At 44.1% G+C, this 16,397-nt stretch overlaps 1 protein-coding gene across 4 annotated transcripts in view; it reads left to right on the top strand.

Annotated features, from left to right (window-relative positions):
* Positions 1–16,397, top strand: part of MOCOS (molybdenum cofactor sulfurase) — a 174,891-nt gene that overhangs the window by 19,375 nt on the left and 139,119 nt on the right. For 3 of the 4 annotated variants that reach the window (XM_053263175.1, XM_053263176.1, XM_053263178.1), the window contains exons 2-3: positions 2,240–2,329; positions 5,124–5,190. In XM_053263175.1, the coding sequence (XP_053119150.1) occupies positions 2,240–2,329; positions 5,124–5,190 (157 nt within the window). The remainder of the gene's footprint in view (positions 1–2,239; positions 2,330–5,123; positions 5,191–16,397) is intronic. The other variant, XM_053263177.1, reaches the window with a different exon arrangement.

Here is a 16,397-nt window from a genome sequence, read left to right as displayed (position 1 = left end):
AGCTATGAGGATGCAGGGGGAGATGCGTAGTAGCCATGGGAGGAAGGAGAAATGCTTCCAGGAGCTTCACAGAATGGGGTGTAGCAGGGTGAAGGAGAAAAATATTGGTGGCGGTGGTGGCAGGAGGAAGGAAGGAGCCAGCCAGCTGCAGCAAATGGGGAAGAATGCTGCTGCTTAGGCATGCATAGGGAGGAGAGAGATGTGAAGTGAGTTGGGGAGGAACCCTGGTGGCAGGGCCGATGCTCAGCTTCTTAGCCCTGCAGGAAGCGGGGAAATGGAGCTCTGCAGGTCAGATTTGACAGTTTGACAGCCCTTATTTTAAGCTTTCATTCAGTTCTAACAAGTATTCTTAACAGTAACAAAGTTTTATAGCACAAATGAAAAATAAAGGTGAGTTGTTTTTATGATCATATTCAGCTTTGAACTTTTTGGGTGCACTTGGTTTTCAATTCAGGCAGCAAAAGGAGTCTGTAATTCAGCAAGAATCTCTGTCTCAAGTCTGTGGCCAATACTGAAAACACTACCTTGATCAGTAGAGAAATGGTCTGTCAAGAGAATGAGTCTCAGATTTATAACTTTGAATAATGCATCTATTGTATCACAGAATCTGGCTTTTCACATCACAAGTTTCTGGGGACTGATATGCAGTGAACAGTCCCCACCCATAATAAGAAAGCTCCTTTCTGTAAAATTAGCAGATGCTTTTTTTCTATTGCATAAAATCTGTGAATGAGATCAAAATTCAGACCTTTCATGCCACATGAAATGCTAGAAGAAAAGAACAATAATTTGAGTTCTTAGGGCTTCATTAGTGTGAGTGTTGTCTGTTAAAAAAGAATATAGTGTGATGCCCCCCTTATCTTTGAATATACGTTTGCTTGTCCTGCTCTGTTTACCTTGCAAGCCCCACTGCTAACTGAACAAAGAGACACCTCCTTAAAGTGCTGATTCTCTTAATCTATCAGAGGGAAGCAACTGGCCCTATGTAACCCCAGCACAGCATCCCTCCAGTGGTTGTTGCTAGTATCTACCCCGTGTTTCCCTTTTAGATTTTGAACCCTTTGGGACAGGGAACCATCTCATTTACTTATTTTTCTGTGTAAACCACTTTGAGAACTTTGAAAAGCTGTATATAAATATTTGTTGTAGTTGTAGTTTCTCCCCAGTTGTGTAAGGGTGTTAGTGTTCAAAGGAAATTGTTGATTGAAAAGAACTCCATTGGAAGTACCACTTCTATTATGTGCAGCGAACTATATCAATATATGTCTGAAAAGTGCATGGGGGAGGGGTCCAAAAGCTATTTGTGTGAGCAAAATTAGCAAAACCCAGAAGGCCTTTTACAGAAAGTCAGTTTGCATACTTTGCATACTTCTTTATTTATATTTATATCCAGCTCTTATCTCTGTGCTCATTTCTGTGCTCAGAAGATATGCTTTCCCAGCTTTTGTGCCAGCTTCTGTTTACATTAGTTCTACCAAGGCTGGCATCTGAAGTTCTCTGCTCATTCACACTTGCATAATCTCACTGAGAGGTGATTCTCAGGATCGCCCCAAAGTGGGCTAAGGGAGCTTTTGGGCGACTGTGTGCTGCAACGGGAGCCACGTGGCTCCTGGCAGCTAGCCGCCCTAAATACCCCCCGCTTAGCCGAGGCTAATGGAGTGAGTGCTCCGTTAACCTCGTCTTTTTGCTCGTATGTTGCCGCAGTGCATGGTGACACACAAGTAGACCCCCGACTGGGAGGCTGCGAGCAGCCTCCCGGGCACAGGGGTCTCTCCAGGATGGCCCTGCCCGCTTGTGCGGGGCATCCTGAAACATCTGGGGGCCACTTGGCCCCCAATCCCCACAGGCCCCGCCGGCTCCATGACAGAGCCAGCAGTTGTGTGGGCGGCCGATCTGGCTGCCCAGGGCTGCCTTCTGGTCATCTGTGGGGAGAGTGGGCTAAGCCCGCACTCCCTGCAAACCCCCTTACGGCTCCTCTCCCTGATCGTGATACTCGTCTCTGAGTGTTGCAAATTCTGTTTGAAAGTGGCATTGCTGGGTGTCCACAGTTGTGAGATAGTAATAAATATCTCTTCACTGCAGACTTCTTCTCAATAGACCAAATACTTCTTCTCAATAGACCAAACCCAGAAAATGCTCCCTTAAGTTCTTGAGACTTGATTCTGAGATTTCTAGATTTTATAATGGAAACATTGATGATTGTTTGGTATGTAACCCATTTTTGTCTGTTCCATTGTAGGAATTACTTACCTTGACCATGCAGGCACTGCACTCTTCCCACAAAGTTTACTTAAAGCCTTCACTGATGACCTCAGTGAAAATATTTATGGTAAGGAGATATCAAGTGACATAGATTTGTTGTCCTCTAGCATTTTGCAATGATAAAGGTTGCATTTCCCCCCTTAAACAGTAGGCAGCATACAGACTAGCTAAGCATGACCAAACACCATTAAAATTAATGAAACAACAAGTATGTCATTATGAACTTAAGCCCCATTCATTTCAATGGGATTTAATCATGACAGTCTTAGTCTGGATGTTGCCCAGTCTCTTTAAGGTCTTGGTCAACCACTGATTTATTAATTATTATTATTAATTATTATTATTAACAGGAGCCATATTTAGCTAGAGCATAGATAAGAACAGCTGCATGAAAAGTTGATTTATTCCTAATATGTTTCAATGGGCAATCTTTCTCAAGGGCATTTTTTACTAGATGGCTTAGAAAAGATGCATTCTTCTCAAACTCCTAAGCAGACTGATCATCACCCTCTCTCCAGCAGCTCACTTGCTCACACTCCTTCTGCATGCATTGAAGCAACAAACGTCTTCATTGTCTGCTCTTGAAATGACAGAGAGTGAGTGAGCTGCTGCTGTTGCAGTGATGACAAGGAAAGGCTACTGCATAGGTGGAGTGTCATCAACTCTGGGCCAAGGGGTGGAGCTGGTGATGGGGGGCAGCCAAGACATAAGGTGGCAGCAGTGGAGGTGAGACCAGGGGTGCAGCAGCAGACTGGAAGGGTGACACTTGGGATGGGGGCAGGGTGGTAAAGTGGCTGTACTTGTCACCCCCATGGTGCATTCACTTGGCCTGATGGAGGAGATGGCCCTGGCTCATTCACTCATGATGAGTGTGTGTGTGAGAGAGAGGGGGGGAGGGAGGGAGGGAGAGGGAGAGATTGACCCTAGGGACAGAACCACGCTCTTCTCAAATGGCACTAAGACAAAGCTGTCAGACAACTCAACTGTTATCCCATAAAACACCACACAACTAAATGAAAAGAAAGAGGACTATATAGTCCACCAAATGGGTCTGACGTTGAGAATCTGAAGAAACCCTGTACAAAATAGGAGATGGCTCTATTTATACAGAGAGAGAGAACGAGAGAGAGAGAGAGCGCGCATAGCAAATATGGAGACACATGGCCCACAGTCTCCATTTCCTGTCCTGAGGAAAAAACAAACTTCAAATCTTTGTTGAGAATTGTGTGGGGAGATCCCCATGTCACTTGCAAACGTGGGCTCATTTAGAGGACTACTTTCTACTTAGATGATTATTATAATTAAATTATTTGTTACGGTACTGCAACAGAATATCAATTGTTTCATATCTTAAAAGTTTAATACTTGCCCTGCTCTGGCATTAGCACATTTTATATGTGTTTTAATTGTTTTATGTTAACCTCCCAGAGACTAAAGTTTGGGCAGTATATAAGTTTGATGATGATGATGATTAGCGGTTGCAGAATCCCTATTGCTCTTTGCATTATATTTTCAGTGTTGCAAAGAGTGGTAAATATACTGTATATAATGTGATAAAAATATTGATCCCTTTCACACGATCAGTGAAAAGGGCTTAAGGCCGTTTGAGGAGGAAGCTTGCTAAAACTTACCTTCTCCACAGACAATCCTTGGATCCATACTGGGCGGACAGATAGGGCTTTCCCCAGCAGCACGGAGGGTCGGGGGCCAGGATGTGTTTTCCTGACCCCCAGAAATCCCACAATGCACTGCACAAGTGTGCAGTGCATTGTGAGAATCCCCCTGGCACTGGCCGGGAGGCTGCTCTGACACATGATCACTTAGCCCAGGTTAAGGGTGCACATGTGCCCTTCACTTCAGTTAACAGGAGGGCCTCTTTGGCGGATTTGCTGTTGACGCGCTGCCAGCAGCCGTGTGGCTTTTCATGTGTAGCCAAGCTCAGGCTCGACTGCCTTAGCCCGGTCTTGGCTGCATGTGTGAACAGCCTCATTGGCTCTTGTGCATGAAAGAACCTTTTGCTATTAGCAGGGAAATCTGCAAAACTGTACAATACATGCCTGTATTGGGCAGTGTTTGACTTGTTGGGTCATAAGCACTGCAGGTCAGATCTAAACAAAGTATATTTAAGAAAGTATTCCAGTTTCAATTAGGACTGTTCCTCTACAATCCTCTCTTCTTGTCACTGCATATGGTGTTAGGAGCAACAGTATTATGACCCTAGATCAATAGACAAGTTGGTAGTTAAACCACCTCCTGTTGGATAAGCAAGCATAGTGCAAATTAGGGCAGTGTTAAACATTATTTTAATATGCTACTGTATATAATTTTGACAGCCCATATGCATTTTAAAACATGAGCTATGTGACTTAAGTTGAATATTTGAAGAATCTACTTCAAAGAAAGCAGAGATATTTTATATAGATGACACCATTCCATGCTAATGTGTACAGAGCTTCTGGTGATTTTAAACATGACAAAAGTGGACTCTAAACATTTCAAAATACAAATCTTTCAATAAGACAAATCCAAATAGTAAGAAGAATGATTGATGTCAATGCAGTGTACTACTATAATCCACCAACAGTGCCTTGGAAACCATGTCATTCTTTGCTGATGTAAATTTCAGTTGTAATGGTTTTTCCTTCTCACCAAATCTGTATGGAAATTTGACTATCTGCCTTTGCTTATTAACTAGTTCCTTTGAAAAATGGCTGTAAAGATCCTGAGAGCATTACAATGAAATATGAAGTGAATTCTATGTTTAAAAGGAATCTCTATTTTGGGTGGGGGGGGGGAGTGGGGCTTTGAAAAAGAGATGAAGTATCTGTTTTTGAATTACTAATATCTTTGTTACCTCCTAGGCAACCCTCACAGCCAGAACATCAGCAGCAAATTGACATATGACACTATTGAACATGTGCGATACAGGTAAAGCAACCTTCATTCTATGCACTAGATGCCACATATCACAGTTGCATTTGGGCTTTTCTTTGTTCCATACACCTTTTGTTTTAATGGTACTGCAATTGTTCTATTATTCTACTAGAAATGCCAAGTTTCAAAGAATGAAGAAAGTTTCGGAGGCTGAAATATAAAGGCTATGGCTATCTTGTAAAAGGGTGCCATTTAGTTCCTCACTCCTCATTTGTGTTTCAGAGCACTTGGGATTTTTTGTCAGTAACCTCGTTACTTGCATGGGTTCCCTTCTTTACCTTCTGCCACGAGGCATAAATATAAACTGTTTAACGTGCTCCCATGTGCCCAGGAATATCCCCCCAAACCATGAAAAATAATGGGGGAAAGGGCTTTTAATAAAGAAATGAGCCGAAATGAGCCACAAAATGGCTCCTCCTCACAAAATGGAGGAAGTGACCTCCACAATCACTTCTGGCCCTCTAGGAACTGCGGATATGTGGGTTTTAGTCCTTTAGTATCCACAGATAATGAAAATAAGTGTCAATTAGACACCGGCAAATACGTGGAACTGTGAATATCTATATATTCTCTGTATATCTGTATATCTCTTTTCAACACACTGGTTCTGTACACTGAGGGCCAAACTAGACCTGACTTGACATGTGAAGGGTCTCCCCAAGGGCAGAGAATAATAGAATCATAGAACTTTATGCTGGAAGGCACCTTGGAGGTTTTCTAGTCCAACTGCATGCTCAGAGCAGGGTTTTGTTTATATTCAAATTTCTAATCACAACTTGCTTCTGATATAATGTCCCAATTGAAACTGATTAGGAATAACAACTGTCTCTGAAGCTCAAATGTGTTTACTTGGAAATAATCTCTACTATCTTATTAGAACGTATCCAAGAAAGTGTGTTTAGGAGCCCAGCAAACTTATTATGTACGAGAAAGGTTGATGAAACAGTACCCTGTTTTCCGAGTACCCTGTTTTCTCCTGTTTTCCTGCACACTATATTGAAACTTTCCTGATTTTGCTCTTATGTTTGCAAGGTTTGTCACAAAACAGCAGTGCAACTGTTAACATATATGAAAATCTCATTTGACCTTTAATGCACAGCAAGAAACATCAGATACAGTACCTGGTTAGTATTGATTTGTTCTTTTGAAAGGTCACTAACTCAAGATTGTACAAATAAATGAAGGTAGAGCACTCCATTGTGCCTAGTGCATCAGCATAGTTCCAAAGTTTTGATTAATGTAGTATATGCTAGTTTAGTTTTAGTTTGACTGATTAGTTCTCTAATTTTCATGTAGTGTTTAAGCTGCAGTGTTTGGAACTGGGCAAATAAGATGCTGCAGGGCATTAGCCAGATAATTGCCAATACAATGCAATATCACCCAGATGATTGCACTACAGTAATTACAGAATGTGGATTACTGATGTTTTAAGGACTAGTGTAGTGGTTAAGAGAATGGCAGGCCTTGGTCTTGCTGCCATGGCCTGGTTCACACAATCATTCAAATCTAGGTTTAAACTCATTAACCAATATTAGTGTGTTAATGTGAATCAAGCCAAGGTGAGAATCTCAGATTCATCTTGGGACACAAACTGACATTGATAATCTTGATGTGGGGTTGGCCCCAAACCACAGATGTTTTTCCTAGGAGTTTGACCAGACCACTTGCATGGAAACTATTTGGTTTATCAGTTGAACTCCTTTCTGGCCAAGATAAAACTGTGGTCAGAGTGCTACAAGACTGTAATGTAGTAATATAAAATAGGGCCCCTTATGGCCAGATAGATCTGCTGAAATATCTTTGTACTAATTGACTTGTGATGTGTGTTAGAATAAGATTGCAGCATCATTATATTTTCTAACATTTACTACTGTGAACAGTGTTTGGAATCAGTGTACTAGCAAGTAAGTGGGTAATGCTTGTTAATGAACTGAAATGAATAGATAGCCTTTTTCCACGGTATAGAGAGGTCATCCTCTGTTCTGGGTTATCAGCCTCTGCATGTTTTGAGACAGGGCCAATAAAACATTAGGCTAGTTCCTGTAGCTCCTGTAGGTGTCAGTCAAGCCCCAGTTCTGGTCCTGTCTTGCTCCGGTAGACAGCTTCAGGAAAGAGCTCCTGCTCACATTTTCAATTTACAAAGTTCTCCAGGCTAGTCCTCTCCCTTCCTCTTTTTCCCTTTTCCTCCGTGTACAAGGGTGGGAAGGGTGTCATTTTGGTTTGTGTTTTCCAAATTATTTAAAATAGGTTTTCTGTTTGAATATTTGGCAAATTCAGTGTTTGTTTTTAGTTGATTTAATTTGTGTGGGGCTATCTTTATCTTTCTGCTATTGAGGTTTCACACATGGGGGACATGTTGTGGGGGATCCCTCTCGGAGGACCTCATGTCTGAGTCTCGGGGTAGAAACTCTTCCAGAACTTTCCCTTCACCTCTTAAAAGGCCGCTTCGCCTCAGCGTGAGTACACAACTCTTCCTCAAAGTGAGCAGCAGGCACTTCGGGCCAGGCAGACGCTGCCACCGTTTCTCTCAAACCGCTTGAAAAGTGGCAAGAAAAACTAAACATTTGAAGGAGGTGGAGGGAGTGAAGAAGTACACATCAAAGCTCTTCCCTTTGGTGGGGTCTGCTTGAGTGACAGGCTCCTTATCCAGGCTGTGTGCAGGCAGAACAAGCCTTGCTGCTAGGGATGTGCACAAATAGATTTCTTCTATTCAATTTGTGCCTGAATCAAATCACCCCTGATGACCAGATAGCTCCCTCCGAATCTCCCCAGATTCGATTTGAATTTGATTTGATTCAGATCACTTATAAAGGTCCTGGGGGCACCATATTTGGGTGGTGCCTATGGGTGCCACCCAAATATGGTGTCCCTATGGGTGCCACCTACCACCCAAATTTCAAGGCAGTGGGGCACTTGGTTGATTTTTAATGGTTTTGTTTTAGTTTTTACTGATTTTGTATATTTCTGCCATAGCAAATAATGGGGATTCAAAGACGCCCTATCCTAATATGGATCCCCAGCTTTTTTTTTTTTTAAGCTAAGCTCTAGCCCTTGTAGAAGTGGAGTTATGGAGCAAAATAAGTACCTCCGTCTTATCTGGATTCAGCTTCAGTTTATTCTCCCTCATCCAGCCCATTACTGCTTTCAGGCAAGCATTTAGGGAAGTTATGCCATCTCCTGAAGAAGTTGACATGGAGAAGTAGATCTGGGTGTCATCAGCATACTGGTAACACCCAGCTCCAAATCCCCTGATGTTCTCTCCCAGCGGTTTCATGTAGATGTTAAAGAGCACTGGAGAAAGTACAGAACCTTGGGGGTCACCATACTTAAGCTCAGATTTCAAGGAGCAACAGTCTCCAATCAACACCCTCTGGAACCTGTCTGAGTGGTAGGAGCGGAACCACTGTAAAACAGTGCCTCCCATCCCCAACACTCTCAGACGTTCCAGAAGGATACGATGGTTGATAGTATCGAAAGCCATGAGAGATCCAAAAGGACCGACAGAGTCACACTTCCTCTGTCCATTCCCAGTTGGAGATCATCCATCAGGCCAACCAAGGCAGTCTTCACCCAAAAACCAGTTTGAAATGGGTCTAGATATTGAGTTTCCTCCAAGACCTCCTCCGAACAAGACATGTTGGACAAGGGTCAAGAGAACAAGTGGTCGGCCTCACCACTCCAAGCAGCTTGTCCACATCCTCACAAGTCACAGACTGAAACCAATCCAGTTGAATCACATAAGAGGAGTTGTTGGGCACCTCCAGCTCAGATATCAAATTAATTGTGGAGTCTCCATCTAGGTCAGCCTGAATCCGAGAGATTTTATCTGCAAAAAACTCTTTAAACACATCACAGCGGGTAACTGATGACTCCAAATTTTGTTTCATGGGGGGGGTATTAGTCTGCTCACAACCCTGAACAACTCCGCTGGACGTGAACTTGCAGAGGCAATACGGGCAGAAAAGAACCACCTCTTTGCTGCACGTATTGCCTGAGCATAGATCTTTAGATGTGCTCTATGTCGCAATCTGTCAGATTAGAGGCAAGTCTTCCTCCACCTGTGCTCCAGTTGCCTACCTTGCTGCTTCAGCCCCTGTAGGTCTTCTGTATACCAAGGGGACAAATTTGAAGTGGGTCGGAGGGGACGCTTGGGAGCAATCATGTCTACTGCCCTAGTGAGCAAATTGTTCCAATTCTCAACCAGGGCATCAACAGGATCACCGGCAAAGCTAACATTGAATCCCTCCAAGGCTTCTTGGAATCTTACTGGATCCAATAACCTCTTCGGGTGGACCATTCTAATGGGCCCCTTGCCCCTGCGGAGGTGGGAAGTGGTTGTAAGTCCAACCTTAACCAGATGGTGGTCTGTCCATGACAACAGGGAGATCGTAGAAGTCCCCACCCATGGAACACTACCCTGATTAGAGTAAAATACCAAATCAAGCGTGTGACCTGCAATATGCATCAGTCCAGAGAGCACTTCGGATAGGCCCATAGTTGTCATGGCCACTATGAACTCCTGAGCTACCCCGGACAGATTGGTCCTGAAATGAACAAGCACCAAAAGTCTGGGAGACTCCAATGCAAGTTATGCGACCAGGTCCGTGAGCTCAGTAAGGGATTCCGCTGGGCAGCAGGGCGATCGGTACACCAACAGAAGTCCCAGTCTATCCCTGGTCCCCAAACTCAAGTACACATATTCAATATGGTCCAATACCCTGACAGGGACCCTGGTAAGGGAGATGTTATCCTTATAGACCACAGCCACCCCACCTCCCTGCCCACGTCCCCTCACCTGCTCCTATACAGAATATCCTGGAGGAAGAAGCTGGGACCAAACTGGACCACTAGCCTCCCCCAACCAAATCTTGGTAATACATACCAGGTTGGCCCCTTCATCCATGATCAAATTATGGATGAGTTCAGATTCATTTTAAACAAACCTGGCATTACAGAGGAGCAGGGAAAGGCTATGTGGGTTGTTGGCAGTGCTCCCCGAGGTCAAAGAGCTGGCAGGACAGCCGGAAGGGGAGACAGCTATTAAATTTCTGACTACCCTTTCCCTGGAACGGCCTGCTGAACTGCCAATGTTACCTCTTCTATTCCCCACCACCACCAGAATAGCTGCCCCATAGTCAACGAAGGCGCCCCTTGTCCTTCCATCTCTAGACGAACCCAAACACATTACAACACCTTCAACCCAAGTCTAAAACAGCTTAAAACTAATTAAACAGAAGCCCTCTAGCCCTTGCTTTCCCCTGAAGTGGCTCTCCCAAGGGGGCGGCCCCTTTGGTGTCACCCGTTCGGTGGCGGGCCCACCACCACAAGGAGCCTTCCTATAAAGCCCAAAACTGAGCAGGTGACCTAAGGAACAGCTGAGTCACTCAGGGGCTGGTCCCAATCCTGCCCACACTTCTCACAGATGTTAACCTGAGGCTGCAGCCCCACAGGGGAAGCAAAAGCAGGCATGCAACAGCAAAAGGAACCCCAGCACCCACCTGGTCTCTTACTCCAGGCAGCACTGGGTGGGAGGTGGATGGACTCTCCCTTTCCCTCTCTGCTGGGCTTCTAACACCCCGTGTCACAAGGAGCCTTCCTGTAAAGCCCCAAACTGAGCAAAACTGACTCGAGGAACAGCTGAGTCACTCAGGGGCTGGTCCCAATCCTGCCCACACTTCCCACAGATGTTAAACTGAGGCTGCAGCCCCACAGGGGAAGCAAAAGCAGGCAGGCAACAGCATTAATGAATAAGGAGGGAGGTAAACAACTTAAGTCTCCTGAGAAGAAAGAAGGCTGATCATCTTCTCTGGAAGGCCCATGATGCATCTGTCATGTTGATCAGGGCAGCAGCGACCAATTCATTTTTTGCCAGAGCGTCTATCCTCTGGGCCAAGGAACTGGTGCAGTATATCCCCCTTGAGAACACTAAACTGTGATAGGGTATTAACAAGTTAGTCAAGGTGGCTGTTCTCATGGCGGATTCAAATTTAGATTGTATTCAGCATGCCTCCTGAACTATGGTTTCTGGAGTAGCAGTTCACATGGGTCTTTGGCTAAAGAATTGGCATGTTGATTCCAAGTCTAAGATTACATTGGCTGCTATCCTCTTCCTGGGATCCAAGCTGTTTGGGGAATCTTTAGATCTAGTTCTAGTGGAGACTAAAGATAAAAAGAAGCTATGCCTTTTGGGCATAGAGATTTTCGTAGACCCTTCAGAGGATCTTCCTCCTATGTGTCTTCCTTTTATCCCTACAGGGCCTTTAACCGTTCCTCAGGCAACTAGTTTAGAGATAACCAGTACAGAGACAACCGCTCTGCTACCTCAAGCTGACCTGGCATCAGTCTTGGAATGCGCGAGGCAGAGATGCTTCCAGAAACCAACAGGGCAGACACTTCCCTTCTTCCATGATGTAGCAAAATCTTAAGCAATGACTCCATCCTGGTCAGGGGAAGGCTTCTCCATTTTTTGGAAGCCTGGTTCAATAGCACCACAGACTGCTGGGTCCTGGAGGTGGTGCAAAATAGATATTCAATAGATTTCATTTATCCTCCCCCAATTTTTATTCACCCACTCCCAAGTCCAAGGATTGAATGAAGAAAGAATTAGTGAATCATGCCATTCAACATCTGTTACAAATTCAGTCAATGGAGCCAGTGCCCTCGATGACATGTCAAAGCTTGTTTTTGTTTTTTTAATAGTGTTACATTTGTATACCGCCTTTCATTAAAACAATCTCAAGGCAGTTCACACAGAAAAATTAAAACAAGACTATAAAAATTACACAATTAAAATATTAAGCTGGAATATAAAAACAGATCTGATTAAAAAGATTTAAAATACAAGCACAATATAACCATACAAAGAAGCAGCAGTAGAGACAATCATATAAAAGCCTGGGTAAAAATCCAAAATTTCACATGCTTTCTAAAAACTGTGATTGCGACCGAGGAGCGAATAGCTACCGTGAGAAGATTCCAGAGTCTGGGGGCAGCAAAAGAGAAGGCCCTTTCCCGTATGACAGCCAAGGCTTCCCCATTGTTGGCACCCAGGGCAGAGCCCCCTCAGATGACCTTGTCAAGCAGGCAGCAATCTTTGGGAGCAGGCGGTCCCTCAGGTATCCAGGGCCCAAACCGTTAAGGGCTTTAAAGGTCAAAAACAGCACCTTGAATGGGACCCGGAAACATATTGGCAGCCAGTGCAGCTCTTTCAAAATGGGTGTTATGTGATCCCAGTAGGTAGCTCCAGATAAAACCCTAGCTGCATTTTGCACTAGCTGCAGTTTCCAAATATTCTTCAAGGGCATCTCCACGTAGAGTGCATTACAGTAATCCAGCTGTGATGTGACTAAGGCGTGGGTAACTGTGGCCAGATCTGCCTTCTCATGAAAGGTACGCAGCTGGTGCACTAGCCGAATACCACCCACACTTCCAGGTGAACTTCCACTACTATCAAGCAACCTGGTCAGCGTTCTCTCATTGGGGGTGAAGTCACCAGATCCAGCCTTCCACTGTGGGAGTTCCAGAGGTCTTATCTTTTCTTCAGCCTGAGATGGGGTCAGATATCTGTTCTTCAGATAGAGATGGGTCTGCATCCAAGCACTCTGAAGCGAGAGACATCGGCCTTGGCTTTTGCTCTGGACATTTTGGTACTGGGTTTCTTAAGTCTTCACCCTCACATTCAGCATTTTTTAAGGGAGACATCTAACATTGCTTCTCCAATGGGGGTTCATAGGTTCCCTTCCTGGGACCTGAACTAGTGTCCACTCACTCAAGCTCCCTTTGAGCCACTGTGTGGCTTCTCTAAGGTTGTTATCCTTTAAGGTTTTGTTTCTAGTGACAATTACTTCTGCAAGGAGGGTCTCCCAACTAGCAACACTCTCTATTTGTAAAGAGCTCTGTGTCATGCAAAGTAATTTAGTGGTTCTTAAACTGGACTCCACCTTTGTCCCAAAGGTTAATCCTTCTTTCCTCAGGGAACAGGAAGTGGTTCTGCCATCTTTTTGTCCATCTCCAACTCATCCAAAGGAAAAGGTCGGGCACACATTAGATATGTGCAGGACTATTTGTGTTTATCTCAGACATACCAAGCCATTTCGCCAGTCTGGTTCTCTATTTGTGTCCTTTTAGCCCTCTTCTCTAGGCTCCAAGATTTCAGAGGTTTCCTTGGCCCAGTGGATCAGAGCAACCATGTTGATATGAAATAACAGATCTGAACATGAGCAAGGATTTATTGGACTAATTCCTTTGGTGTCAGAATTTACAGATTTTCATATTATACAGAACAATGAGCAAAATGTAAAGAGCTAATTTTATTAATTTAAAGGTTTTAATTATAAAAGCACATGCTCTTGGTCATTTCAGGTAGTTAATGATCTAATAATGTTTAGTACTTCAAATTAAATATAATGAGCAGCAAGATGTCAAACTGTTTCAATACAATTCCTGTTTTATGCCTTGTATGTACAAAAGAAAATACAAGAAACAAATTTCATGACAACGTTGATTTGGAGAGCACAAGAATCAAATGATTTGCAATCATGGGTTCTTGGCTAACAGTATCAGCTTGTCCCAACAAAAGAGTCACCAAAAAGAGTCACCAACAGAGGTACAGTTCCCTCTGGTTCCTGGCAGCTTTAGTTTGCTCCTCTCTCTCCCATCCCACCCTGTCTTGGGGTTAATGAGAGCTGTGCTGTTTGCAGGTTGGCTATTTGTCAGGAAAGGCTGCTGCAGGTCTGGTCTCCAGAGCATTAATGAGCACTATATGACTCAGGTAGACTGCATAGCATTAGAGCTGTTATATTAATATCTTCTGTAATATCACAGAGGCGCTCCACAACTTCAAGCGCAATGTTAATATTAGGGGTGTGCAATTCGGGTTTTTGGTGATTCGGATCGGGACCTGAACCGAATCACCCCCGTTCTGTTCTGTGCCCAAATCTGGGCTACCCGAATCACCCCTGATTCGGTTCGGATTCGGATTAAATCTGAATCCGAATCTGAATCAATTCAGGTATGAAAAATGGGTCCCAGAGGCAAAATAGTGGGGTGGGGTGGTAGTGCCCAATGGTTGGAGGCTACCACCCAAATTTCAGGGGAATTGGTCAAAGGGCTGATTTCTGGGGAATTTTTGAAGTTTTAGTGTCTTTGGGGCAGATCGGGGGCATAGTGTGGGATCTGGGCAAAAAGAGTGGGGTGGGGTGGTAGTGCCTAATGGGTGGAGGCTACCACCCCAATTTCAGAGTGATTGGGCAGAGGGCTGGTTTTTGGGCAATTGTTGAAGTTTACGCGTCTTTAAGGTTTTTCCCCATAGAGAAGCATTGAGGTGTCAGCAAATGTATAGCTTCACGCGGGGGGAAAAGGGGTGGCCTAGAGCAGTGTGGGGTTGGTGGTAGTGCCAGGTAGGGTCAAGGAAGCTAACTGAATTTTTTCAAAGGATTTGGGCAGAGGGCTGATTTTGGGGGAATTGTTAAAGTTTACGCATCTTTAAGGTTTTTCCTCATAGGGTATGCATGGAGCTTTCAGCAGCCCCATAAGTGCACTTGGGGGGTGCTGGGGTGGCCCAGAGCGAGTGGTAGTGTAGTGCACATAGGGTGCCAACCACCCCCATGGGTTTCTAACCCATGGGGTACAGGGTGCTGTTGTTTCAGAGGTATTCTGAGTGTGGATTCTATGATAGCAAATTAGAGTGGATTCATGGTGTTTCATTGAAAATCTCATTAGCAAGATAGCTTCCTTGACCCTACCTGGCACTACCACCAACCCCACACTGCTCTAGGCCACCCCTTTTCCCCCCGCGTGAAGCTATACATTTGCTGACACCTCAATGCTTCTCTATGGGGAAAAACCTTAAAGACGCGTAAACTTCAACAATTCCCCAAATATCAGCCCTCTGCCCAATCACTCTGAAATTGGGGTGGTAGCCTCCACCCATTAGGCACTACCACCCCACCCCACTCTTTTTGCCCAGATCCCACACTATGCCCCCGAACTGCCCCAAAGACACTAAAACTTCAAAAATTCCCCAAAAATCAGCCCTTTGCCCAATTCCCCTGAAATTTGGGTGGTAGCCTCGATCCATTAGGCACTACCACCCCACCCCACTATTTTGCCCCTGGGACCCAAAATTCGAGCTGATGTCACATCAGACCTTTTTGCATTCAAATCAATGGAGGCAGAAAGGCAGGAAATTCAGAGAGACGTCAGCCCGAATCACCCGAATTTTTTGGGCCTGAATCAGGGGTGATTTGGCTTGGGCCCGAAAAATATCGGGGGACATCGAGGGTGATTCGGTTCGGACCCGAATCACCTGAAATTGCTCGTTTCGGGCACAGATCGATCTGTGCCCGAAATTTTTTGCACATCCCTAGTTAATATTCTTCTGCATCACTTTGTCCTTTTCTGGTTTCAGTTTGTATAATTTGTATAATTCAGTTTGTAGAAACAGCTTGCTTGTAGAAACAGATTAGCATGTTTATACAGTCTTTGGAGTGAATTTTACGTCCCCTTTTCTGTATTTTCATTTCTAATGTGCATTAATTGATCATCCTCCACTGGAAGGCTCTATCTATCTATCATATTTTTATACTGCCTGATATGTACATTTCTAGCCTATCTCTTACTTGTATATTTTTCTTGCCCCCACACTTCTGGATTCACTGCTGGTTTATCTGTGATTATCACTTCCCACAGATCATCAATAGATGATAACATATTTAGCTTAAATTTCCATAAGTGATAGTTTCTACTATTCATTTACTTACAGAAAACTTTAGATCAGAGCTTCTAGCCATGAGTTCAGGCACCTTCCTTTCTTAGCCCTTTCCTTTTTAAAAGATTATCACTCACATTCTGTAGATCAGGGCTGTGTCTGATTTTCTGTTCTGTACTGTGTTTTGGCCCATAACCTATTGCAGATGATGGTTACTACTGAGTAATAACTCAAACACACAGCTTAAATGATCAGAAAACCATAATAAATACCAACAAGTCAACTGAAGTAACTGAACACAAAACTCTTCTTCTGTCATATCAGGCAGTAGATGGTTTCCAGGGTTACCTAAAACCCCATATATGCTGACCTGTTGCTTACACGTGTATGTACAGACACACACACACTTAATAAATGCACTGTTGTCACTCCAACAAATATCATTTCCTATACTGCTCTTATTTTCTCTCTCTAAGATTGGCATAGGATCCTG

Source organism: Hemicordylus capensis, chromosome 6, assembly GCF_027244095.1.
Source record: "Hemicordylus capensis ecotype Gifberg chromosome 6, rHemCap1.1.pri, whole genome shotgun sequence".
In the NCBI taxonomy this organism is placed as follows: Eukaryota; Metazoa; Chordata; class Lepidosauria; order Squamata; family Cordylidae; genus Hemicordylus; species Hemicordylus capensis.
This window is presented reverse-complemented; position numbering and strand designations above follow the sequence as displayed.